The sequence below is a fragment of the Amblyomma mixtum genome, chromosome 7 (genome assembly GCF_055824585.1).
Source record: "Amblyomma mixtum isolate Tamu chromosome 7, ASM5582458v1, whole genome shotgun sequence".
In the NCBI taxonomy this organism is placed as follows: Eukaryota; Metazoa; Arthropoda; class Arachnida; order Ixodida; family Ixodidae; genus Amblyomma; species Amblyomma mixtum.
The window spans coordinates 71,023,746-71,044,431 of record NC_143018.1 but is presented as its reverse complement, the minus strand read 5'-3'; the positions used below and the strand labels follow the sequence as shown (position 1 = coordinate 71,044,431).

The window sequence follows — 20,686 nt, the reverse complement described above, 5'->3', positions numbered from 1 at the left end:
ATTTGGTCGGCAGAATTGTTTAATACCACGTTTTCTTGGGGTACTTACCTGATTCGAACAGAATAAGTCGGATATTCACATCGTCTGCGCCGACGACGAAGGAAATTAAGCTGCTCTGTCAGCTATCGCACCGGTGGCGCCATCTCGTTTGTTGGTCATGAACAATCAGCAAAGGAGGGGGTTTCGGGGGGTTTGAAGACGCTCTTTCAACTGGTTTTCTAATGCTCACAGAAAACTTAGCTTGCTGAAAACTTAGTTTTGCCAAGCTAAGTTTTCTGTGAGCATTAAAAAACCAGTTGAAAGAGCGTCTTCAAACCCCCCGAAACCCCCTCTGCTGATTGTTCACGACCAACAAACGAGATGGCGCCACCGGTGCGATAGCTGACAGAGCAGCTTAATTTCCTTTGTCGTCGGCGCAGACGATCTGAATATCAGATTTATTCCGTTCGAATCAGGTAAGTACCCGAAGCAAATGTGGTATTAAACAATTCTGCCGACCAAATGCCATTTCTACGCGAAATTTGAGCTCGAACAATGAGCCCGTTTAGCTGAAAGAAGCATTTTATGGGGCGCGTTTATTTCCGCAACAGTCGATAGAGGAGGTGTTTAATTATCCCTGTTTACTGCATGTACCAAAAAATCAGATTCCAAATGCATTAGTATAAGAGGCTGATCATAAAAATGCCATCTCTGAGCAAAACTCCAGCACAAACAAACCAGCGGTACAAACCAACGGTCATGGGGTACTGCACTTGCCATATCTAAACAGGCAGTCTTCACTGGCTTATGTAGCTCCTCTGTTCACAGTAGTGTAGCCATATATATGTCCATATATAGCCATATATAGTGTAGCCATATATATATGTAGCCATATATGTCCAGCCTTTGTCAAAAATATAAAGCCCAAGGGGTTTGCTTCTGAGCCACGTAGCGGGGCTCTCTAGCATATTTGCCACTCCTCAGTTTGGGAAGTTTGAGGCCGCGAGTGCCTCTCACTGTCAAGAGACCAGGGTAGGTGAGGAAGCAAAATCAGCCAGTCTGCAGGACCGAGAAAAACCTCCTTGGACTACACTTTTTTGTCAAAGGCTATACTAGTGGCCAGTTGTTATCAATGGGGCCATCTAAATAAAGAAAGGAACAGCGTAAAAAAAACACGGACCAGCAGGAAACAAGACAGGCGCAGACTCACAACTGATTTCGTTCCAAAGTACACGAATTTTATACCTTCACAGATGCCAGTTACTGAATTAAGCAAAATTCAAGAACCTACTTCCAATACAAGGTGATAAAGGAAGAATCAGACAATATACGTATTTTTGTGTAAATTCCTTTATGCACAATTTTTTCATCAACATACAAATGTCACCCCAAAAGGCTTTTCCCTTAAACGCATTTAAATAAACTAATCAACGTGCATCGGAATGGCAGTCCTGTGAAAAATGGCTTTGCCACAGCGCTAGCTGAGTAGAAAAAACATTAAATAGAGCTCCGCGCAAAGAACAGAATCCAGGCGACAGAACTACAACACCCACAGCTCACTGTTCTCCCCATTCATAACAGGGACGTAAGCGCTCAAATTGTCGGGCAGCATTGTACACGAGAGAATCATCATGAATGGTGTGTTCCGGATGACACTTGCCTCCACTGCATTTGCAGCAAAGAACAAACAGGGCTTTGGCAGGCTTGCATTGGAAAGAAGGCAGAGTAGTGTTCCGATAACCGTCGTCTGTACAAAAATCAGAAAATAGAATCCTTGTGCGTTGTCGTGCGTTTTGTTCGCAACACGTCAAACAAACTGTGGCACCTAGAATGTCCACATCCTCGCTGTTAGTTCTTGCCAGAGTCTTCTTTTAGTGTTACGGTCCTGTTAAAGACGATCTGGAAGAAGGGGGGGAAAAAGAAAGCAAAAATGAAAGTTCATACGACAGCTCTTTAGCATTGTCATTTCCAAATGAGGGATATTTATCCCGCTCTCATCCAAGGCATAACCACAGTTTTATATGCCAGCCTCGAACAGACTCGCAGGGTAAATCGTGAAAGAACAAAAGAAGGTTAAAGGTGCACTGAAGAGGAATTTGAACTCATATTTTTACCCCTGAAACTTGATCTACACGTTCCAAGCGTTCTTGAAAACTTCGAATTATTGCCCTGTGCAGCTGATTTCCCTAGTTTAAACCGGATTAACATCCAGTTCCCGCCTTTTATTTTTTAATTCCCCGCAAACGATGAGAGGAGTCGACCAACCTTTCACCCAGTCCCGTGGCAGCTTGCAGCTCTGTCATCGGCGGAGTGATACATAGTGATCGGAGAAAGCAAAGAGTCCACGCGTATTTTTGTTTCCGTGGGCCTAATTTGCAGCTATGTAGTCTCTGACTAGACCTATATTCACGGAAACCTAAAAGAAACAAAATAAAAGCGAAAGCAAAGCCGCCACGCAACTGCCTGAAAGGCACTCCATGCGTTGGTCGACTCCTCCCACCATATGCGGGCAATTAAAAAAAAAAGGCGGGAGCCAGATGTTAATTCGATTTAATTAGGGAAATCAGCCGCACAGGGCAATAAATTGAAGTTTCTAAGAATGCTGGTAACGTGTAGATCGAGTTCCCGCGGCAAGAAGACAAGTTCAGATTCCTCTTCAGTGCACCTTCAAGCGATATCTAAGATGGGTGATGTATTCCTCCCAAAGTGAGGGTGATCAGGCATCACGTGACCGAAATGTCATGCCTTGAGAGATAGTGCGACCAAACTGTTTGTTTGGTCGGCATAAATGGTCTTTTCTCCCCACCCTTCTAGGCAAGAGGTGAGCAGTGTTTTCTTCGCATGTGCCTGGCACATTAGCATTTTGTGCTCCGAGAGATCTCAGCAGCAGTATTCATTGTTCACTGTAGTGCATTCAGTCAAATATAGGACCTCCTCCCTTTTTTTTTTCCTTCACACTCATCATTCAAATGCAGGAGAGATCGAGCTCAGGCATCCAAACTGGAATTTGTTCGAGACTGAGCAGCAGATATAAAATATTAACTTAACGTTGTTTTCTTTTGCAGTGCTGTTTGAAAAGCAAAGTAAGAGAGAAGGAGAGGCCAGGAACAAGAAAATACATCACAATTAAGGCCTCCCTTTAACTGCCAAGTTAATTACTTGAAACATGTACCAAAATCATCTAACCGTTTGGGGATTTCTGGTGAAAATGACTGCTGTCAGGCTTAAAACACGTGCATGAAGTACAAATTAATGAGCTTTTACTGTATACCAGCTGTTGGTGAGGGCATGACTCTCAGGATGCACCTATCAGTTCATTTGCAATTTACTAAACACGTAATGATTTAATTTCAGTTCTTACAATTGATGTTATCACTTTTTTTTTTTTAAATCTCATAGAAGTACCTTATTTGCTCGAATATATAATGTGGCCACAAATACAATGCATCGGCAGAGTCTGAGTCCATATAAAAACAAAAGCGTTGCACGAGCGAGGTTTTGCCTTCCACAGCCTTAGTGCCGTTTAAATGGCAACAGTCAAGAAATGCGCGCAGCATAATGCTAAATTTATTGGCTGCACACAGGTTATCACCCTAATGCACACAACACAATGCTGAACTTATTGACTACATAGAGGTTATCACCCTAAGTGTACAAAAACTTTGTCACCAGTTTTAAGCAACTCATTACTGACCAAATAATAACAAAATCAAACTGTCCACAAAAGAGTTCCAAGTGTGAACCTTCTGTTCGGCCTCACCTTCTCAGGTGTGGTGTCCTGGTCGACACAAAAGTAGCCCAGGCGTTCAAACTGGAACTTGTCCAAGACTGAACAGCTGGTCAGGGACTTGTCGATCATTGAGTCAGTGCAGATCGTCATGGCATCCTAGGAACACAAAGTCGATTTTACCACTTGGGATGCCTGAGACATTTATAGCACCAAATGCTGGCTAATCACGATCAGCAGAAAGCCAGAGAAGGGAAGATGGGAGACAATGACTAAAAAATCCGAGCTATAACTTGTGCTACTGAAACATCAAAGGTGTTCCACCCCACTACTGTCATCAGGCATGCATACAAGGACACAGTTAAAACTTTTGTGGCAGTGCCTTTGAAAGGCATGAACTGCCCAGCAAGCCCTCCCCATCAATATAATACCCATGCCACACGCGCACAAGAAATGGCAGTAAATGCTTAAGGCCTTAAGTTTGTTAATGCCATTATTTTCGGAGTTGGTGCTACACGTCCACATTTAATGCCATTATCGAAAGTGACGATGACGATAACGCTTGCAAGGTAGTTAAAAGTTTCATCTTAATACAGTGGAACCTCGATTATACGACGTTCAGGGGACCGCGCAAAACCGTCATATAATCCGGGTGTCGTATAACCGAAAATCAAAGAATGCGGCCAGTGCCGCTCGGCCTTGCGCCGAAAACTGTTGACCGGCTTCAAGCCCGCGGCAAGTACGCCAATCAGATTAAAAAAGACAAAACCCAGCATTTGTTTGAAACAGATTTGCAAAAAAATCTTTATTACCGTTTAAAAAAAATCGGTAATTTTTTTTTTTTTGCACCTTTGCCCAACCTCGGCGCATCAAGTTTCTTTCAACGGCTGCCACGTCCGGCAGTAGGTCGCCAACATCGTCGCGCGCGCAAGCAAAGCGCCGGATGTTGTCGACGCTCTGCAACACGTCCGCGTAACTAGGAATCACTTCGGAAGTTTTATCGTGGGGCACAAGCATCCATTACTTCCATTACTTGGGCGAGCGCGGCCTCGCCCGCTTATCTGTTTTTTCATCAGCGTCGGCTCCTGCGGACGCATCTGTTGCTGGGACGCGCGTCATATCTTTTCTCTTTATCTTTCCTCTGATCTTTTAACTCTCCTCGGCAGCGGTGGTGGCTTGGCTCACGCCAGTGGGCGGGCCCGTGCGCTTTCCTTTTCATCCTTCTCTCAGTCGCAACAACAACACGCAGGCCGCGCCTCCTTGGGACTCCGACTGCACAGGCTCGACGAAAAAGAGAGCAAGTGCACTTGGCGGCCTCGGTAACGCTCTCTTCCGCGCAAAAACGGGGGTCATCAAAGTTTTTTTTTTTCAGAACATAGGGGGGGTGCTTAGAATCGCAAAAATACGGTACATCCCGGCCTGCGTTTGCTGACGACCTTTTTTGACGGACGGTACGAGCCAGCCGTCGTACGAAGCGGGGTCCTTCTAAAATTTGCGTCGTATAACCGAGGTTTTTAATGCATTGTCTCTATGGGGGTTTTGCCGGGACCGCACAAATTCGTCGTAAAATGCGGGTCGTCGCATGACCGGGGGACGTATAATCGAGGTTCCACTGTATAAACATTCCTAATGAGCAGAATATATCGGGAATGATGTTCAAATGTAATGTAAAAACGATTTTCCAGAAAATACGGCTGCTCCTGCTTTACAAGTCGAAAAAGTAGCCATAAACTCGCATGTCAGCACATAAGTCGAGAGTACCAGTCAATAAGGCTGGTTAAAATGGCTCTCTTCGCATCGAAAATGCGGTTTAGGTGCCTCATCTGGCTGAAAGTTAAGAATTAACTATTTTATAGTGGGCTAGGCAGTTGTAACTGACAAAGCTGCATGCTTTTCTGCGTGTGGAATGGGAACGAGAGTACACATTGCACGGGCGAATGAGTTGTGGCGAACTCAGTAGGTCGCGAATGGCAGTAAGGCTAATGCCATTAAATTTATGCGTGTGGCACCGCACGAATGCCATTAAAACTTAAGGCAGTAAGCACTTAATGGCATTAAATCTGTCCGTGTGGCACGGGTATAAGATATACTTTAGGCCTACCGCTCCAAAAAAAATTCTGCTACGTGCTTGACTGCCACACTTTTGTCCTATAACAATGAAATAGAAAGCACTGCTAAGAAGGTTGCAAGAAAATTAACTACAATGGCTAATTAACACAATGTAGTCAAATGCCTTGTAACTTTCTTAGCCAAGCATTCTTTTTCACACTACAGTGAACTCTCACTTGAGTGAACTTCAAGGGACCGAAGGAAATAGTTCACTTAACTGAAAGTTCACTAAACTGAATATTCACTAGGCTAACATAAGACATGGCATCCATAGTGTCAAAAGTGTGAAATGGAATTTATACGTAACTTATACAAGGTGCATAGCAGTTAAAACGCTGCCTTTCTCACTTTGAAAAAAAAATCAGTAATCTTCTTCTGCACTGGTACATTTAAAGCACAAGAAGTTACAAAACTATCAAAAGAGTCAATGTTTTTGTAAACTTCTTCTGGCACAGCTTGCTGTTGAGACACAGTCTCTGAACTTTCCGATGCACCCTACAACCTCAGCTAGAGTTATATAGGGCTTGAAACTGGCTCTGCAGTTGCCTCCTCTTCATTGCACTCGTCTTCCTCTGGACAAACACTGGAAAGAATCTCCAGTTCAGTCTATCCAGCACAGGTAATCAGTGCACTGTCACACAGTGCATAGTCTTCAAACGAAGTACTATTGCTATCGACCTCCAGCTGATGACAGATCTCTGTCATGAAGGCGGGCATCGGTTGTGCCTGCAGTGGAGGGCTCAAAACTTCGTTGAACTGATCGGAAAAATAAGCCTGGGTCCTCTGAGCGAGTTCGTTAAACTGAAATATTCACTATTCCGAAATTCGTTTAAGTGAAACATTTGCACATAGAATCTATAAGAAAACTGCCGGGGCTTTTTAAAAAGTTCATTATTCTGAAATATTCGATAAACCGGAGTTCGTACAACTGAGAGTTCACTGTATTTTGTCCTACTGACAAGCCTAAACCGAGGCTTTGCACTACTAGCGCTACATATAACCACATATAAACTATGGACATACTAATTAAGTATGGAAGCAGATACAAACAAACTGATCTAAAAGCTTGAGCACAGTTCCCTAACTTGGTCTAGCTAGTAGTTTCACCGATCCTTCCCTGCTTTTGGTAGTGGCAGAGTAGCGACCCACAGCCTACACTTTAACCCTTTAACCACCAAATAAAACTGTCTAGCGATTTTGGTGAAAATGACTGTTAGGCTTAAAAGCATGCCCTAAAGGCGCAAAACCCATTTAATGGACAGCTACCGCCCTCCGGTGTTGAAAAATTGCGCCGAACTAGATTGCCGACTGTAACTCGTCTTGGTGGTGAGAGCAGCGCAACATCGGGCCAGATGAGCGTGACTCGTCATTGGTGATATTGGTACTATCTCCCACGATGAGTATAGCTCGGGGTTGGTGGTTAAATGGTTAAAGCTGTTCTATTATTAAATGCAGACAACCAAAGGCTCTTCCCCCATCCCAAAGAGAAAAGAAAAAATGCCCCCAGTCACACTTAACACACCAACTGTATCAGGAATGCATTCTACAAAAGGTAAACAAGTGAAGGTAGCAAGATAACACAAGTGCCAAAGGCTGTACAACTTACATGATTCACATCACAGAGATAACCACCGACAACTTCACTAGCATCCTCCGGATTTTTATGGAAAAATCTGCAAACAGTGTGAAAAAGACAGTAGTGTATTATGACCTCTAATATGCAACTGTTACCAAGTGCCCATTCAGTATGTCAAAGACAAACATGGAGTAAAATGGCGGAGACAAACACTGAAAACAAACTAAGAAAAAAGGGTAAACTGGCCTGTCATATTGAAAAAAAAAAAGACATAAGCCCAAATTGCTTTGTAGTCACTACAGTTCTTACTATTTGGCACAAGGAGCTATAAAATAAAGGCCCACACTTCTAAGCAGCTCAACTGTTTACTGCTGTTTTTATAGGCTCCCAGTTCAATGCCACCATCTCTCTCCTTGAGCTTTCTCAAGTGACATCAGTGATCTTCACAGTGGAAGGAATGGCCATGAGCGTTTTGGAGCAGATGCGATCACTTTTGTAGTAGACACATAAACCTCAGAAGAGCGTAAAACATGAATTTATATCTTTTTAATTTGTAAAAGAATCTCTTGTAAATATCACAAATAAAAAAAACGAATACAGCTAAGCACAGAGCAACTGATGAAAATAAAACTGAGTATGACAAACAAGTCCATAGAGGACTGCAAGAAAGTAGAACTGTGCTTTTTCTTATGGCTATAAACTGTAACAAATCTCACATAGCTAACTAACTAGCTAGCTAGCTAGCTAGCTGGACTTGCCTTGGCTAGGCTAGGCCAGAAATAAATAAATAAATAAATAAATAAATAAATAAATAAATAAATAAATAAATAAATAAATAAATAAATAAATAAAACAATGCTTCCATTCACATTTATAGTTCAAATCTGTTCTTTACTGAACAGATATATGAAGAGCTTGCATGTGATTTCAGAGAACTTTACTGCAACTAGCACACTTCATAGCATTGCACATGGCAATCTGAAATTACTCAGTGACGGCAAATGGCTACTCAGCACATTTCTCAGGTTTCCATGCTAAGCAGTTTTCCTACCCTAGACGCATACAGTAAAAATACACACTTTTTTCCATAAGCGACTGACTGTTGCCATTCACTTTACTTCCTTCTGATCCTTTAGGTTTCAATTCTGACAAATACTGCACCGCTGTGGTGCAATACACAGAGGCAACCAAAATTGAAAAACTTCCCTTTTAGTTTTAAGAATCCCACTGTGACGTCGCCGGGACCACATGCGGGCAAGAGCACATGTTCCCTCTCTGGACGCCAAGGCCACACTGCAGTGACTCACGCCACCGGAGGTGACAGAACAGAAGCGCAGAGAGAATCATTAGCGTGCACAGCCGGCTGCACTGACCTGCCCTAAACTGACCCGCCTTAAGACTTCCCTAAACTTTATTGGACTGCACCTCATTGGCTGCCCTTTCAGGCTTGAACGGCGGAGAAATGCAGTGACCACATTACGCATTAGGCAGCTAACTCCACCTGCCTTGTGTTGGCGACTGCTCACCTTGGAGCAGCTTTGGCACAGTTTTGCACATTGGAATGGCGCATGTTGGTGCAATGGGGCACAGGTTTCCCACCACTGTCTCCAGCTTCGCAGCCTCACAGCCTCGCAGCATTTTGCACAGAAATAAAGCATTCTTTTCTTTTCTCTGTGACACTGCACCCTATATACGGCTATTTCTCTGCATGAATGTGGCAGCTCCCACTCCTCGGGCAGAACCAAACCAACTGCACACTTACAGCCGGTCGTAGAGCCGCACTTCGCAGCTGACCGGCTTGGAGACCCAGTGGATGAATGCACGGGGCTTCTCAGCCTCCTCCGCTTTCTGGCACGTTGCCTCCAGCTCCTGAACATTTCCCGCAGCATCCTGCACGGAAAAAAAATGTGCCAACAGTTGCTGCAAAGCCTACTTAATTGTCGCCTTTAAGCGGCACTGACCTTGATCACTTTGCTGACTGAGATTATGAGGCCAGTATGCCGGAGGCCCACCGACTGCTTGGGTGTGAGGCGCCGAAAGGACTTGTCGGCGGTCTCCCTGAAGTCGGCCACCTCAATGTAGACCACACTGGCAAGGGTGACCGTGTGCGAACCCTTCTCGGGAAACGCTGGGAAGTCGGGCACTGTGACTGGCACCTCCTTGTCCCGGCCGTACGGGAAGTTGGTGATGGTCACCCGGATCGGTTCCACCACGCACATGACCCTGGGTGAATGCAGCGGGGAAAGGGCGTGACAAGTCTGCAAGTAATCCTCTATGAATAGTCATCAGTTGCACACCTATACAAAAAACAATGACTGCAGTAACTTTCTTCTGAGAAGGGCAAGATTAAATGTGTGCTGGTTGCTATGCAGACATGCAGTTTGTGTTTCAGTGCAAGGTCTGCTTTATTTGCTCACCAAAATGCTCACAGTATTTTTTCAAACTGTGGAAATGTGTTCACTGTAAGCAGAACTTGAAACGTTAAATGCATTGAGGGCAGCCGAAATGCAAGCTACAAATTTCATTGTTTACCTATCAAGTTGGCCAGATATGCCATAGCTAAGTTTTTACCTGCATTAGAGTAGAACGTTATACTACAGCCAACAGAAACAAAGAAACAAAAAAGTTTATCATTAGGTTCGTTCATAAAGTCATTTAGTAATAAGTACTGCCGCACTTGCATGCCAATTTAACCTGCAGCCCATGGTAGATTATTTCCTGCCAGTTAAGTCTTGCTCTTCCCTGCATTGTTTGAATAGAACCAATATCATTAATGCTTTAAAAATTCTCGTCGATCTGTCTAAAATCTCATTCAGATCAGGCAAAGGCTTGCTGCCTTTTTCTCATGACTTCTTCATAGCAGTGAAAACAATGAATGGTGCACCTCTTCTCGGGCAGTCTAATCAAGTGCAAATACATCTTAAGAATCAGCTCTGCAATGTACTAGTTGGCTGATCACTGTAAGCGCCAGGAATGAAGTGCAATTGACAGTAGAATCTCGATGATACGATCTTGGTTGATGCAAACTTCAGGATGATACGAATTCATAAAATGCACTAGCCGGACTGCATTGTGTGCAATGGGCAGATTCGGATGTTACGAACAACCCCCGCCTCGCTGCGGATGATACAAATTTCGTACAAATATTTTTCGTGACCTTGTGAGATTCGTATGATCAAGATTCTACTGTATTTGTTTTCCAAATAAATCCTTACGTTGCGCTGTGTTTTTTTGATGAATTTAAAGATAGCTTTCCATCAGTGTTCCTGCTGTTGCTATAATGATCTATAGCAACCTTTCCATTTGTAGAAGTGCTGACTGCTACACTCAAGTTATGACACCTCCTGGCATCACCGTGCCAATGATTGACACAGGCACTTTCCAACAGCCTGAGTCTTGAAGGCTTTTTTCACAAAAAAAGGTTAACATGTCAAGTTTCCCATGCACACTCACATAGAAATGTGACTGGAATTGCACAGCACAACCAACAAAGCTGTAAGCTAACCCAACCTAACAATAATGCCAGGCCAAGACCAACCTTGGAGCGGTCAGGTTGAGTGAGTCCCTGACACAGGCCTCCAGCAACTGAGGGTCCACGGCAGACAGTGAGCCTGTCAGCCCCAGCTGTAATGAGACAACCATTGCACGATGTCATATGAACAAGAGAACACATCTGATTTGAGTACAGTGGAACCTCGATTATATGACGTTCAGGGGACCGCGCGAAACCGTCGTATAATCCGGGTGTCGTATAATCGAAAATCAAGCGTGATATTTTTTAACGTCTGAACTTCGTCATCTTTTTTTTTTTTTTTTTTCGGAACACAAATGCAGCACATTTTTGCCGGCAGAGGGCTAGTCTTCAACAAACAAGATAAAATGGCCATTGAGGCTGCCGTGAGCAGCGGGGCAGCGGCTCCCGCAGTTTTCTTGATAGGTGGAAAGATTAAGGCGCACCGGTTATCGACTGGCTAAAGTGTGCCTACCATATTTACTCGATTCTAAGCACCCCCTTTTTTTCACGATCGCGATGCCCAAAGTGAGAGGGGGTGCTTAGATTCGAAAAATCTAAACTGAACCCCCCCCCCCCGGGCCCCTCTTTTCGCGGTGAAATCTCGATGAAACGGGCGCGAGAAAAAACATTTTATTTAGGAAACATTCAAAAGAAAAATAGCTGCAGACAGTTCTGTGCCGCCATCTGTCTTGTAGTGTCGGAACGCAGCAACACAAAAAGCGCCGTGGACGCCGCTGTCCTCGCTTCGGCGAGCGCGGCCTGGCCCGCTTATCTGTTTTTTCGGCAGCGTCCGCTCCGGCGGACGCATTTGTTGCTGTTGCTGTGACGGGCGTCTTATCTTTTCTCTTTATCTTTCCTCTGATCTTTCAACTCTCCCCTATCTGCACTTGGCAGCGGTGGTGGCTTAGCTCGAGCCAGTAGGCAGGCCTGTGCAATTTCCTTTTCATCCTTCTCTCAGTCACAACAACAACAACGCGCAGGCGGCTCCTCCTCGGGACTCCGACTGCACAGGCTCGACGAAAAAGAGAGCAAGTGCACTTGGCGGCCTCGGCAACGCTCTCTTCCGCGCAGAAAAAAGGGTGCTTAGATTCGCATGCAAAGTTTTTTTTTTCAGAAATTTTTTTACGAAAATAGGGGGGAGGGGGGGGGTGCTTATATTCGGGGGGTGCTTAGAATCGCGAAAATACGGTACATCCCGGCCTGCGTTTGCTGACGACCTTTTTTGACGGACGGTACGAGCCAGACGTCGTCGTACGAAGCGGGGCCCTTCTAAAATTTGCGTCGTATAACCGAGGTTTTTAATGCATTGTCTCTATGGGGGTTCTGCCGGGACCGCACAAATTCGTCGTAAAATACGGGTCGTCGCATGACCGGGGGACGTATAATCGAGGTTCCACTGTACCTTGAATTCAAAGCTTTGGTACAACTGACCTATCACTTGTGTATGACATTCAATCTACTCACGCCATAATTTACACTTAGGCATTAGAACAGCCAAAACTTGAAACACTTCAAATTACTGACACAGCAACCGCACACGGTATCAAAGTACACGAAAGAGGCAGGAACTAAACTAAAACTGCCATTGCCTGTCATTCGTTTTGATACAATGATGCAACAAGCATGCGCAGGTCGGCGTTAGTTGCAGTGGCACGATACAGTTTGCTGTGATCAGAGGCATCAAATGTGGTTAGTGTGAACGCTATTTCGTCTGCTGTACCTTGGCACAAAAGTTGTTGATGGCATCTGCAGGAAATCCACGTCGCCTCAGCGCTGTTAATGTGTACAGCCTAGGGTCGTCCCAGTCCCTGAAACAACAATAGAAAAAGATCAGTTGCTAGAACCACAAGGAGCCAGTGTAGAAGATTTATGGTAGACCATCACTAACTCAAACTCACAGGTCTCAAAATATTGGTCAGAACATTTTTTTGCGCCACCAAAAAGGCATTGTCTATTCATCACTGACTGTCTGGAAATGTCTTCATGGTGAAATTAGGACACCTCGAAATCTGGCCTGTGAAAACTAGACAAAAGGGAAGCACCTGCCAGCAGTTTGCAGAGCCTTTAGGTCATGCTTTGAACCAACAATCAAGTCTGTGCTGGCGCTGCCAGTGCTGCTGCCATGTTATCAACGCAATTGCACACTCCTTGTCAGCCATGTTTTTTTGACGTGCCGTGACACTACACAGCATTCACACATTGCCAAGTTTTAAAGGTGCACTGAAGAGGAATCTGAACTTGTCTTTTTGCCGCGGGAACTCAATCTGCACGTTCCGAGCATTCTGAGAAACTGTGATTTACTGCCCTGTGTGGCCAATTTCCCCAATTAAATCGAATTAACGTCCGGCTCCCGCCTTTTTTTTTTAAATTCTGCCTCGTACGGTGGGCGGAGTCGACCAACACGTGGAGCGCCTTTCACCCAGTCCCGTGGCGGCTTGCCGCTCTGCCATCGGCGGAGTAATACGTAGTACTCCGTAGTAGCAAATAGTCCGCGCGTAATTTTATTTCTTCGGGCTTATTTTGCGGCTATATTATCTTCGAATTAAACTATTTATTCATGGAAACCTAAAAAACAAAATAAAGCGAAAGCAAAGCCTCCATGGGACTGGGTGAAAGGCGCTCCAAGCGTTGGTCGACTCCGCCCACCGTACGAGGCAGAATTAAAAAAGAAAGGCGGGAGCCGGACGTTGATTCGTTTTAATTGGGGAAATCGGTCACACAGGGCAATAAGTCACTGTTTCTAAGAATGCTCAGAACGTGTGGATCGAGTTCCCGCGGCAAAAAGACATGTTCAGAATCCTCTTCAGTGCACCTTTAACTAAGTGCTTGGTTTGCATCAAATTTTTGCCCTGGATAATAAAGCTAAACAGATGGCTTGAATTTTTACAATGCCCAATCTGCACACTGAGAATCTGTGCACTGCGTATCTGTGTGTAGAAATTTTTAACTGTATTTATGAGTTCAAGTTAAGAATGGTTTACTGTAGCATAATTTTCCTGCGGTGCCACCAGTCAGAATGTTCGTTAGCCCAAAATTTAACGCGATACCAATAAGGATCCTATTCTGCAGAAAACCCGGCGTAGTCGTTGTCACCGTCATTGCAACATTTGCTGCAGGCATGATGCCATGGCAACACTTCCATTAGGGGTACAGCCATGTACAGTCCTCTCCACCGCCGCCATGCACGCCCGGATTGAAGGGGTGGAGGAAGAAAAACGCATATGTGCTGCCGCCTACAGTTGGCCCATGTGTCAGGCGAGTCCCACGAACCCGCTAACGAGACATTGCTGCCGTCGCTAATGTTCAGCAGCATGTGTCCACACTGGGCATACTTGAAGGGTTCAAAGCCAATCGTGCTGGTCACTGGCATAAGTCTCATTTTGAGCCCCGGGTCCATAATACGCTTGAAATGACAGCGGTAACAGGTACAGGAGCGACTGTGCCAACAGGCCAAAAGCAGGTGTGGCACCGGAAGTAAATGAACCAGGGCGTCGAAGTGCGACTTATTCACAAGCGAGAAGCAGTCGGCACTAGATGTCACTAGGAGGACTTCGCAACGATATTTGCCGAGGTTAAGTAAAGTGAATGAGCACAACGAAAAATGTCACAAGCAATAATAGTAGTGTCAACGACGGAAATGGCTTGCCGTGATATGAGAAGCAAGTTCATCTGCCAATAAACACTCTTACTCTACTACTGTGCCCTGTACCTAACAGTAGCACCCATTACTGCCCCCAGTTACGGCTACGGACACTGGTCTACAGTTATGGAAAGGGTTTACCAATACGCTTTCTAAGCATTTCAAGCTGAAAGCCAGCAAAAAACTGGCAGACACAACACAGAAGGCCCAGACACAGCCCCCTCACCTGACAACGCCCTGTTCGATGAGCTTGGCGATCTTGCGCTTGGAGACGACCGTGTAGTTAAGGTTGAGCCGTCCGTACTCCCACTGCACGGGGCAGTAGACGTCGACGGCGTTGCAGAGCCAGTAGTAGGAGGAGCGGCGTGACTGGAACTCCTTGGTGCACAGCGAGTGGGTGATGTGCTCGAGCGAGTCGCACAGGCAGTGGGTGAAGTCGTACGTCGGGTAGATGCACCACTTGTCGCCCGAGCGGGGGTGGGGCACGAAGCGCACCCGGTAGGCCACGGGGTCCTGCTTGCCCTCCTCCAGGGTCACCTTCATGCGCAGCGTGGCCTCGCCCTCTCCAAACTTGCCCTTGCGCATGTCCTGGCAAAGGAGGCAAGAAGGGCATTCGAGGAAAGGCTTTTGTAAAGGCCGTCAGTTAAGGGGGGACACTGGTCTTGAAAAAAAAAAATTTTATTAATGAAGTCAGAGTTACGAAATCTTCAGGGAATATGTATTTTTGTGTGCTGATTCTAAATATGTCATTTAATTTCATGTAAAACAATTCCTTGAGCACTTATGCACTTTCTATGCTAGTATTTTGCGGATAGTTTTGAAGAAAATTTGCTGCGAGAAACTCGCCGAAATGTATGCCATTGGGTTCTCTTGACGCCAAGGAATACAATAAGGGTGAAATTGTCTTCCTGCCTATCATAGAACTTAAGTTATATAGTTTTGAAGTTGTTGCTTTAGAAATGAGAAGGAAAGTGTATATTCCTGTTTCTGAAGTGGCAGCTTCAATACCCTATTACTCAAGTTCTATGAGAGCCAGGATGATAATTTTACCCTTATTGTATTCCTTCGTGTCAAGAGAACCCAATGGCATACATTTCAGCGAGTTTCCTGCAGCAAATTTTCTTCAAAACTCTCTGCAAAATACTTGCATAAAAAGCGCATAAGTGCTCAAGGAATTGTTTTACATGAAATTAAATGACATATCTAGAATCAGCGCACAAAAATACATGTGCCCTGAAAATTTCATAACTATGACTAAATTGATAAAAATTTTTTTTCAAGACCAGTGTCCCCCCTTAAGAGTTTCAACCCTTTCAGGCGCTTTGTACACAATCGTGTATACAGCAAACTCGCAGCTTTTTCTGAGAGACTGGTGCACCTAGAAGTGCTTTCATTGTTTCAGTCGAATTGAGCACCCTTATTGCATCAAGTAAGTTGAAGTTGAAGTTGAAGTTGAAGTTTATTTCTCGCTCTCAGTGGTACAAGTATTACTTACAGTATTACAAGTATTACAGTGGTACAAGTACAAGTATTTCTGGGAGTACAAGTATTTGTACAAGTATTTGTGCCATGTAGCGAGCGCAGTAAATAATATTTCACATAAGAGTGAGCTAGGTAGCACTTTGTCCACCATTTTTGTGCAGACAGATTTTGCTGCAAGTGAAAACGTTGACTGTTTTTGCTCTATTTCAGGCATAATGTGCATCTTCGAAATGCAAAATGATTCCACGATTCCTGGGGTGCTTACCTGACACACGAGAACATTTCGATGTTACTATTTCTAACAAATTAGTCACTTTGTATGGAAATCTGCACATCGTTGTAAAAACTTGTCCGCCGGTCTTTCACGCTCAAAAACTAACAAACTCCCGTTCTTGAGGCCTGAATGTACTACTTAGGTGAAAAAAATAACTGATTTCATGCCTAAAAGGGTTAACGAGGACTGTACAATGATCATAGCACGAACTACAAAAAAAGTTCCAGCCAATCAGGCTAACAGCATGTAACCAAAAAATGCATTTATTCAGTTGCACATGAAAGCACTGATTTGAACACCAAGTTGTCTGCCAGGCTGCAAGGCAATTCTTACACCAGTAAGCGGGTTCGTTTCACAAACTTTTCAGCCAATGGTAGTAACCCGCAATGATGCACCTCTGCCTGTAGATGTGTAAAAATTTTTAACCGAGTACAAATACCATGCTGCAGAACAAGGCCAGGGCACTAAGGATCTCTCTGCTTGCTTTGTTAGCAAACAGAAAACACTCTTCTGTGAGCCCTGATGGAAAAGCTAACCTTGGAGTACAAGTGCATCAGTTCCATGAGGTGATCAGAGTATTGAGACCCCTATAGGCAGGCAGTGCGTAGAGAAGTGAATGATCCATATGTCAAGTCAACCAACGATAGCCGTATTCCCACACGGTCAATCAAGTCCAGAATTCATCCACTCTTCCTGTATTCCTTTTTCAGCACATTCCATCATTCCTTGCACTGTTTGTGTCCATATATTTCTGTACTGACAAGAGCTAAGTACCTGCTTTTGTGCATTTTGATGAAAGTGCCAGTAAGCAGCTAAAAGATATACTTTCATCAGTGCGACGTTTGCTGAAACGAGCTGGCACAAACTATTACATGAGATATCGGCATTCACAGGCCATAATTCTTACGTGTAAAACAAAGTGTGTCACAGACTGCCTGTGTGGCTACGTGGGATGATATTCAAAACCTCCACTGTCTCATCTCAAACAACTGCTCTACATTATGTGCACTAAGTCAGATACCTGCAAATGATGCGAAAGTCCTTGCATTTGGGAATGTTTAGTGTAAAGTGAAAAATGCACAACAATATATTATATTGCTCCCACTGGATACAGTTCCACCAACAAGGTTACAAATGCTTAGCACTCGCATGCTTAAAAAATGTGCAACAGGAGAACTTATTCTATTCTCCACTGAAAATAGTTTACCACTCTTTCAACCATCCCTTAAAGCGTTGACACTAAAGCTCTCTTGCTAAGGTGGCTAAGCATTTCACTGATTCCATCCATAAGCTCACAAACTCGCAAAGCTCACAAAAGCTCTATCTTGTTGACCAAAAGAAAAACCTGCCTCGAAAAGCCGCAGGTTCTCTTCGACGGTGCGATCACGGTAAGGCGAGGGTGGAGGGTTGAAACCCTTAAGCTCCTCCGCGGTCTGGTGACAGACGTAAGCCAGGCCACGCTGTATCAGCCGCACAGCCAGGACGTAGAGGTCGTCAAAGTAGTCAGAGGCATGGGTCACACGGAACGGTTCATAACCTGTGGACAGAGAGCAGGGGGAAAAAAGATCTTCCCTCACTCCTCCGAAAAAACTCCCCTGAGCCACATTACACAAGAACGGATGCACGGTACGGCATAAGCACAGCAGCAATGCTCAGCATTAGTGACACTTTTCTGGGTGACATGTCCTTCTCAATGAAATTGCGCTGAACTAATGTCCCAGACTTCAAACCAACTCATCAAACAGCTCATCTTGCTTAGTTATATACCTCCTCACTAATACTTCAGACCAATTAACTAGTATCCAAAGTGAGCAGGCAAGAATACTGCTACAATCGAACACGGGGCTACATGGTCATGCATAAGCTATAGAAAAACGACATGAAATAGAGAGGTGAAAAGACGTGACAATGTCTCATTGCTTCTCTCCTTTGTCTTGTTTGATGCATCGTTTTCTCGGTTCTGGGAAAAAGTCGAGACAAATAAATGCATGTCCTAAGTACCAAAACCAAGAGTTTGAAAAGCAACGGTTAGAAAAAGAAAAAAAGCAAACAAACAAATGAATCCATGCAAGAGACTAAAAAAAATGTAGGGGACTTCACCCGGCCATGTCACGTGACCAGTACACCTGCCAACTACCAGCTACCAACTGCCAACTTGGCCATGTCATGTGGTAGCACGACATCACACATCCTGTCAACCAATCAGCACTAGGCCATGTCATGTGGTCTCATGATGTCACGCACCCTGTTGACCACTCAGTGAATTTTATAACAGACTCCACCAGATTTCTTTTTCCAATGAGACTTTTAATGCTCTTGCAATAAAAAGAAAAGTGTGGAGTCACTCTATCCTAGTAAACACAAGCTTTGGACAAAACAAGCGGCCAAGACCAACCAAGCTGGACGTTACGAGTATGTATCTTCGGAATGGCAAAAGTGCAAATTAAAATAGTATGTTTCATAACCTAAGCTTTAAACATCAGCTGCCTTGAAGGGACCATCTGCGCACTACAGAAGATTGGCGCGCAGTTGTTACAGACACAGTTAAGAGCTAGACCAGCAAACCGATACCCCAGGATGTTGGGCAAAGACGCTTCTTTTACGTTTACACTGCCCCCTTCTTTCCAATTACAAAAAAACCTCTGCTGTATTCAACGCTTTGCACATCCTGAATAAAATGACTGATACACTCACAAGCATAAGATTTATGAAATACACTTATATGCGCCAATGAAGTCCCATCATTTCAAGACTTTTCTAGAAAAAGTAATGGTGAACTTGTTTTAAAGAGCCAAGATAAGCCTGAGAGACAGTTAGCCTGAGAGACAGTTAGCCTGAGAGATAGCTAGCCTGAGAGACAGCTAGCCTGAGAGACAGCTAGCCTGAGAGACAGCTAGCCTGAGAGACAGCTAGCCTACGAGACAGCTAGCCTACGAGACAGCTAGCCTACGAGACAGCTAGCCTACGAGACAGCTAGCCTACGAGATAGCTAGCTGTACGAGATAGCCTATGAGAAATGAAATTCATGGTGGTATTTCTTCCACATATATGCAGATCACTAAAAGAGATCTTTCTTCTGAAGTGCACTTATGGCGACATGGGCAACAATGAAGACCATCATTCTGGCAGATGAAACAGCTTCGCCAAGAGTACGGCACCTCAGATAGCTTACCCAGCCACTGCACCATGTCTTGGATTCCGGCGAAAAAGCGCTCCTCTTCCTTCTCGGGGTTGGTGTCGTCGTAGCGCAGGAAGCAGACGCCACCCTGCGACTTGGCATAGCCGAAGTTCACGTTGATGGCCTTCGCATGCCCTATGTGCAGGATGCCGTTGGGCTCCGGCGGGAACCGCGTCCGCACCTGCCAAAATCAGACACGAAGAGACAGCCAGTTGCTGCGTTATGGCGAGGGTCAAAATCCAACAGCACTGTCAATACAGGAAGTCACTGACAGACACCGAGGACAAACTGAAGTTGGCCAGTGTCAATAGATTACAGTGTTCTAACGTCAAAGATGGTTTAGTTTGGCTTTATGGGGTTTAATGTCCCAAAGCTACTTAGGCTGTGAGAGATGCCGTAGTGGAGGGCTCCGGAAATTTCGACCACCTGGTCTTTAACATGCACTGAGAACTGCCAAGGATAACTTTAACGTGAGAAGAACTGCTAAGGATAACCGCCTTCCATTCACACAACACGAAACATGCATGTATGAACAAACACATGAGATTTTGGACAACGTAGACTGCAAGACATTATCCCTGTGCCACATTATCTTGGGATGCAGCGTGAACATATTCTGATGATTCTTTTGAATTTGCGTCCTTGGCGTCAAAAGTGTGTGTGTGTGCGTGAACATATATATACAGAAACCAAGGGAGAGAGGGGATTTTTAATTAATTTATTTATTTTGTGGTGTTGTTTGATTTAGAATATTACTGAATATGTCATCGCTTAAAGCTAATTGATTTGAAAAGCAGAAGAAAAGACCACATGCCGCCGGTGGGATCCGGCGGCATGTAGTTGTTTTTTTCTTCTGCTTTTCTAATCAATTAGCTTTAAGCGATGACATATTCAGTAATATTCTAAATCAAACAACACCACAAAATAAATACATTAATTAAAAATCCCCTCTGTCCCTTGGTTTCTGTGGCTGTTGGCTTCTCTCATATATATATACAGTCAGACCCACTTATAACAATATTCAAGTGCCATGAAAATACCATTGTTATAACCAATAATTAATATAACAGGGTTGTGCCGAAAAAAAGATAAGATGGCAAATTTCAGAGCATTTATTGACAGCAAATACCCAGAGGGGTTTGATTGTTCTAATGCATGTAAAGCTCGTTAATTCGAACTTCAGGGGACCGGAAAAATGTTACCATTC

At 44.5% G+C, this 20,686-nt stretch overlaps 1 protein-coding gene across 1 annotated transcript in view; it reads right to left on the bottom strand.

Annotated features, from left to right (window-relative positions):
• Positions 1 to 1,313: 1,313 nt before the first annotated feature.
• The window catches only part of GlnRS (Glutaminyl-tRNA synthetase), a 33,805-nt gene continuing 14,432 nt past the window's right edge, over positions 1,314 to 20,686 (bottom strand). The window contains exons 7-16 of the mRNA XM_089552891.1: positions 19,474 to 19,660; positions 17,651 to 17,838; positions 14,772 to 15,133; positions 12,626 to 12,713; positions 10,930 to 11,015; positions 9,353 to 9,614; positions 9,154 to 9,281; positions 7,422 to 7,488; positions 3,740 to 3,865; positions 1,314 to 1,878 (exon numbers count right to left, since the gene is read on the bottom strand). Of these exons, the coding sequence (XP_089409017.1) occupies positions 1,828 to 1,878; positions 3,740 to 3,865; positions 7,422 to 7,488; positions 9,154 to 9,281; positions 9,353 to 9,614; positions 10,930 to 11,015; positions 12,626 to 12,713; positions 14,772 to 15,133; positions 17,651 to 17,838; positions 19,474 to 19,660 (1,545 nt within the window). The 3' untranslated portion in view covers positions 1,314 to 1,827. The remainder of the gene's footprint in view (positions 1,879 to 3,739; positions 3,866 to 7,421; positions 7,489 to 9,153; positions 9,282 to 9,352; positions 9,615 to 10,929; positions 11,016 to 12,625; positions 12,714 to 14,771; positions 15,134 to 17,650; positions 17,839 to 19,473; positions 19,661 to 20,686) is intronic.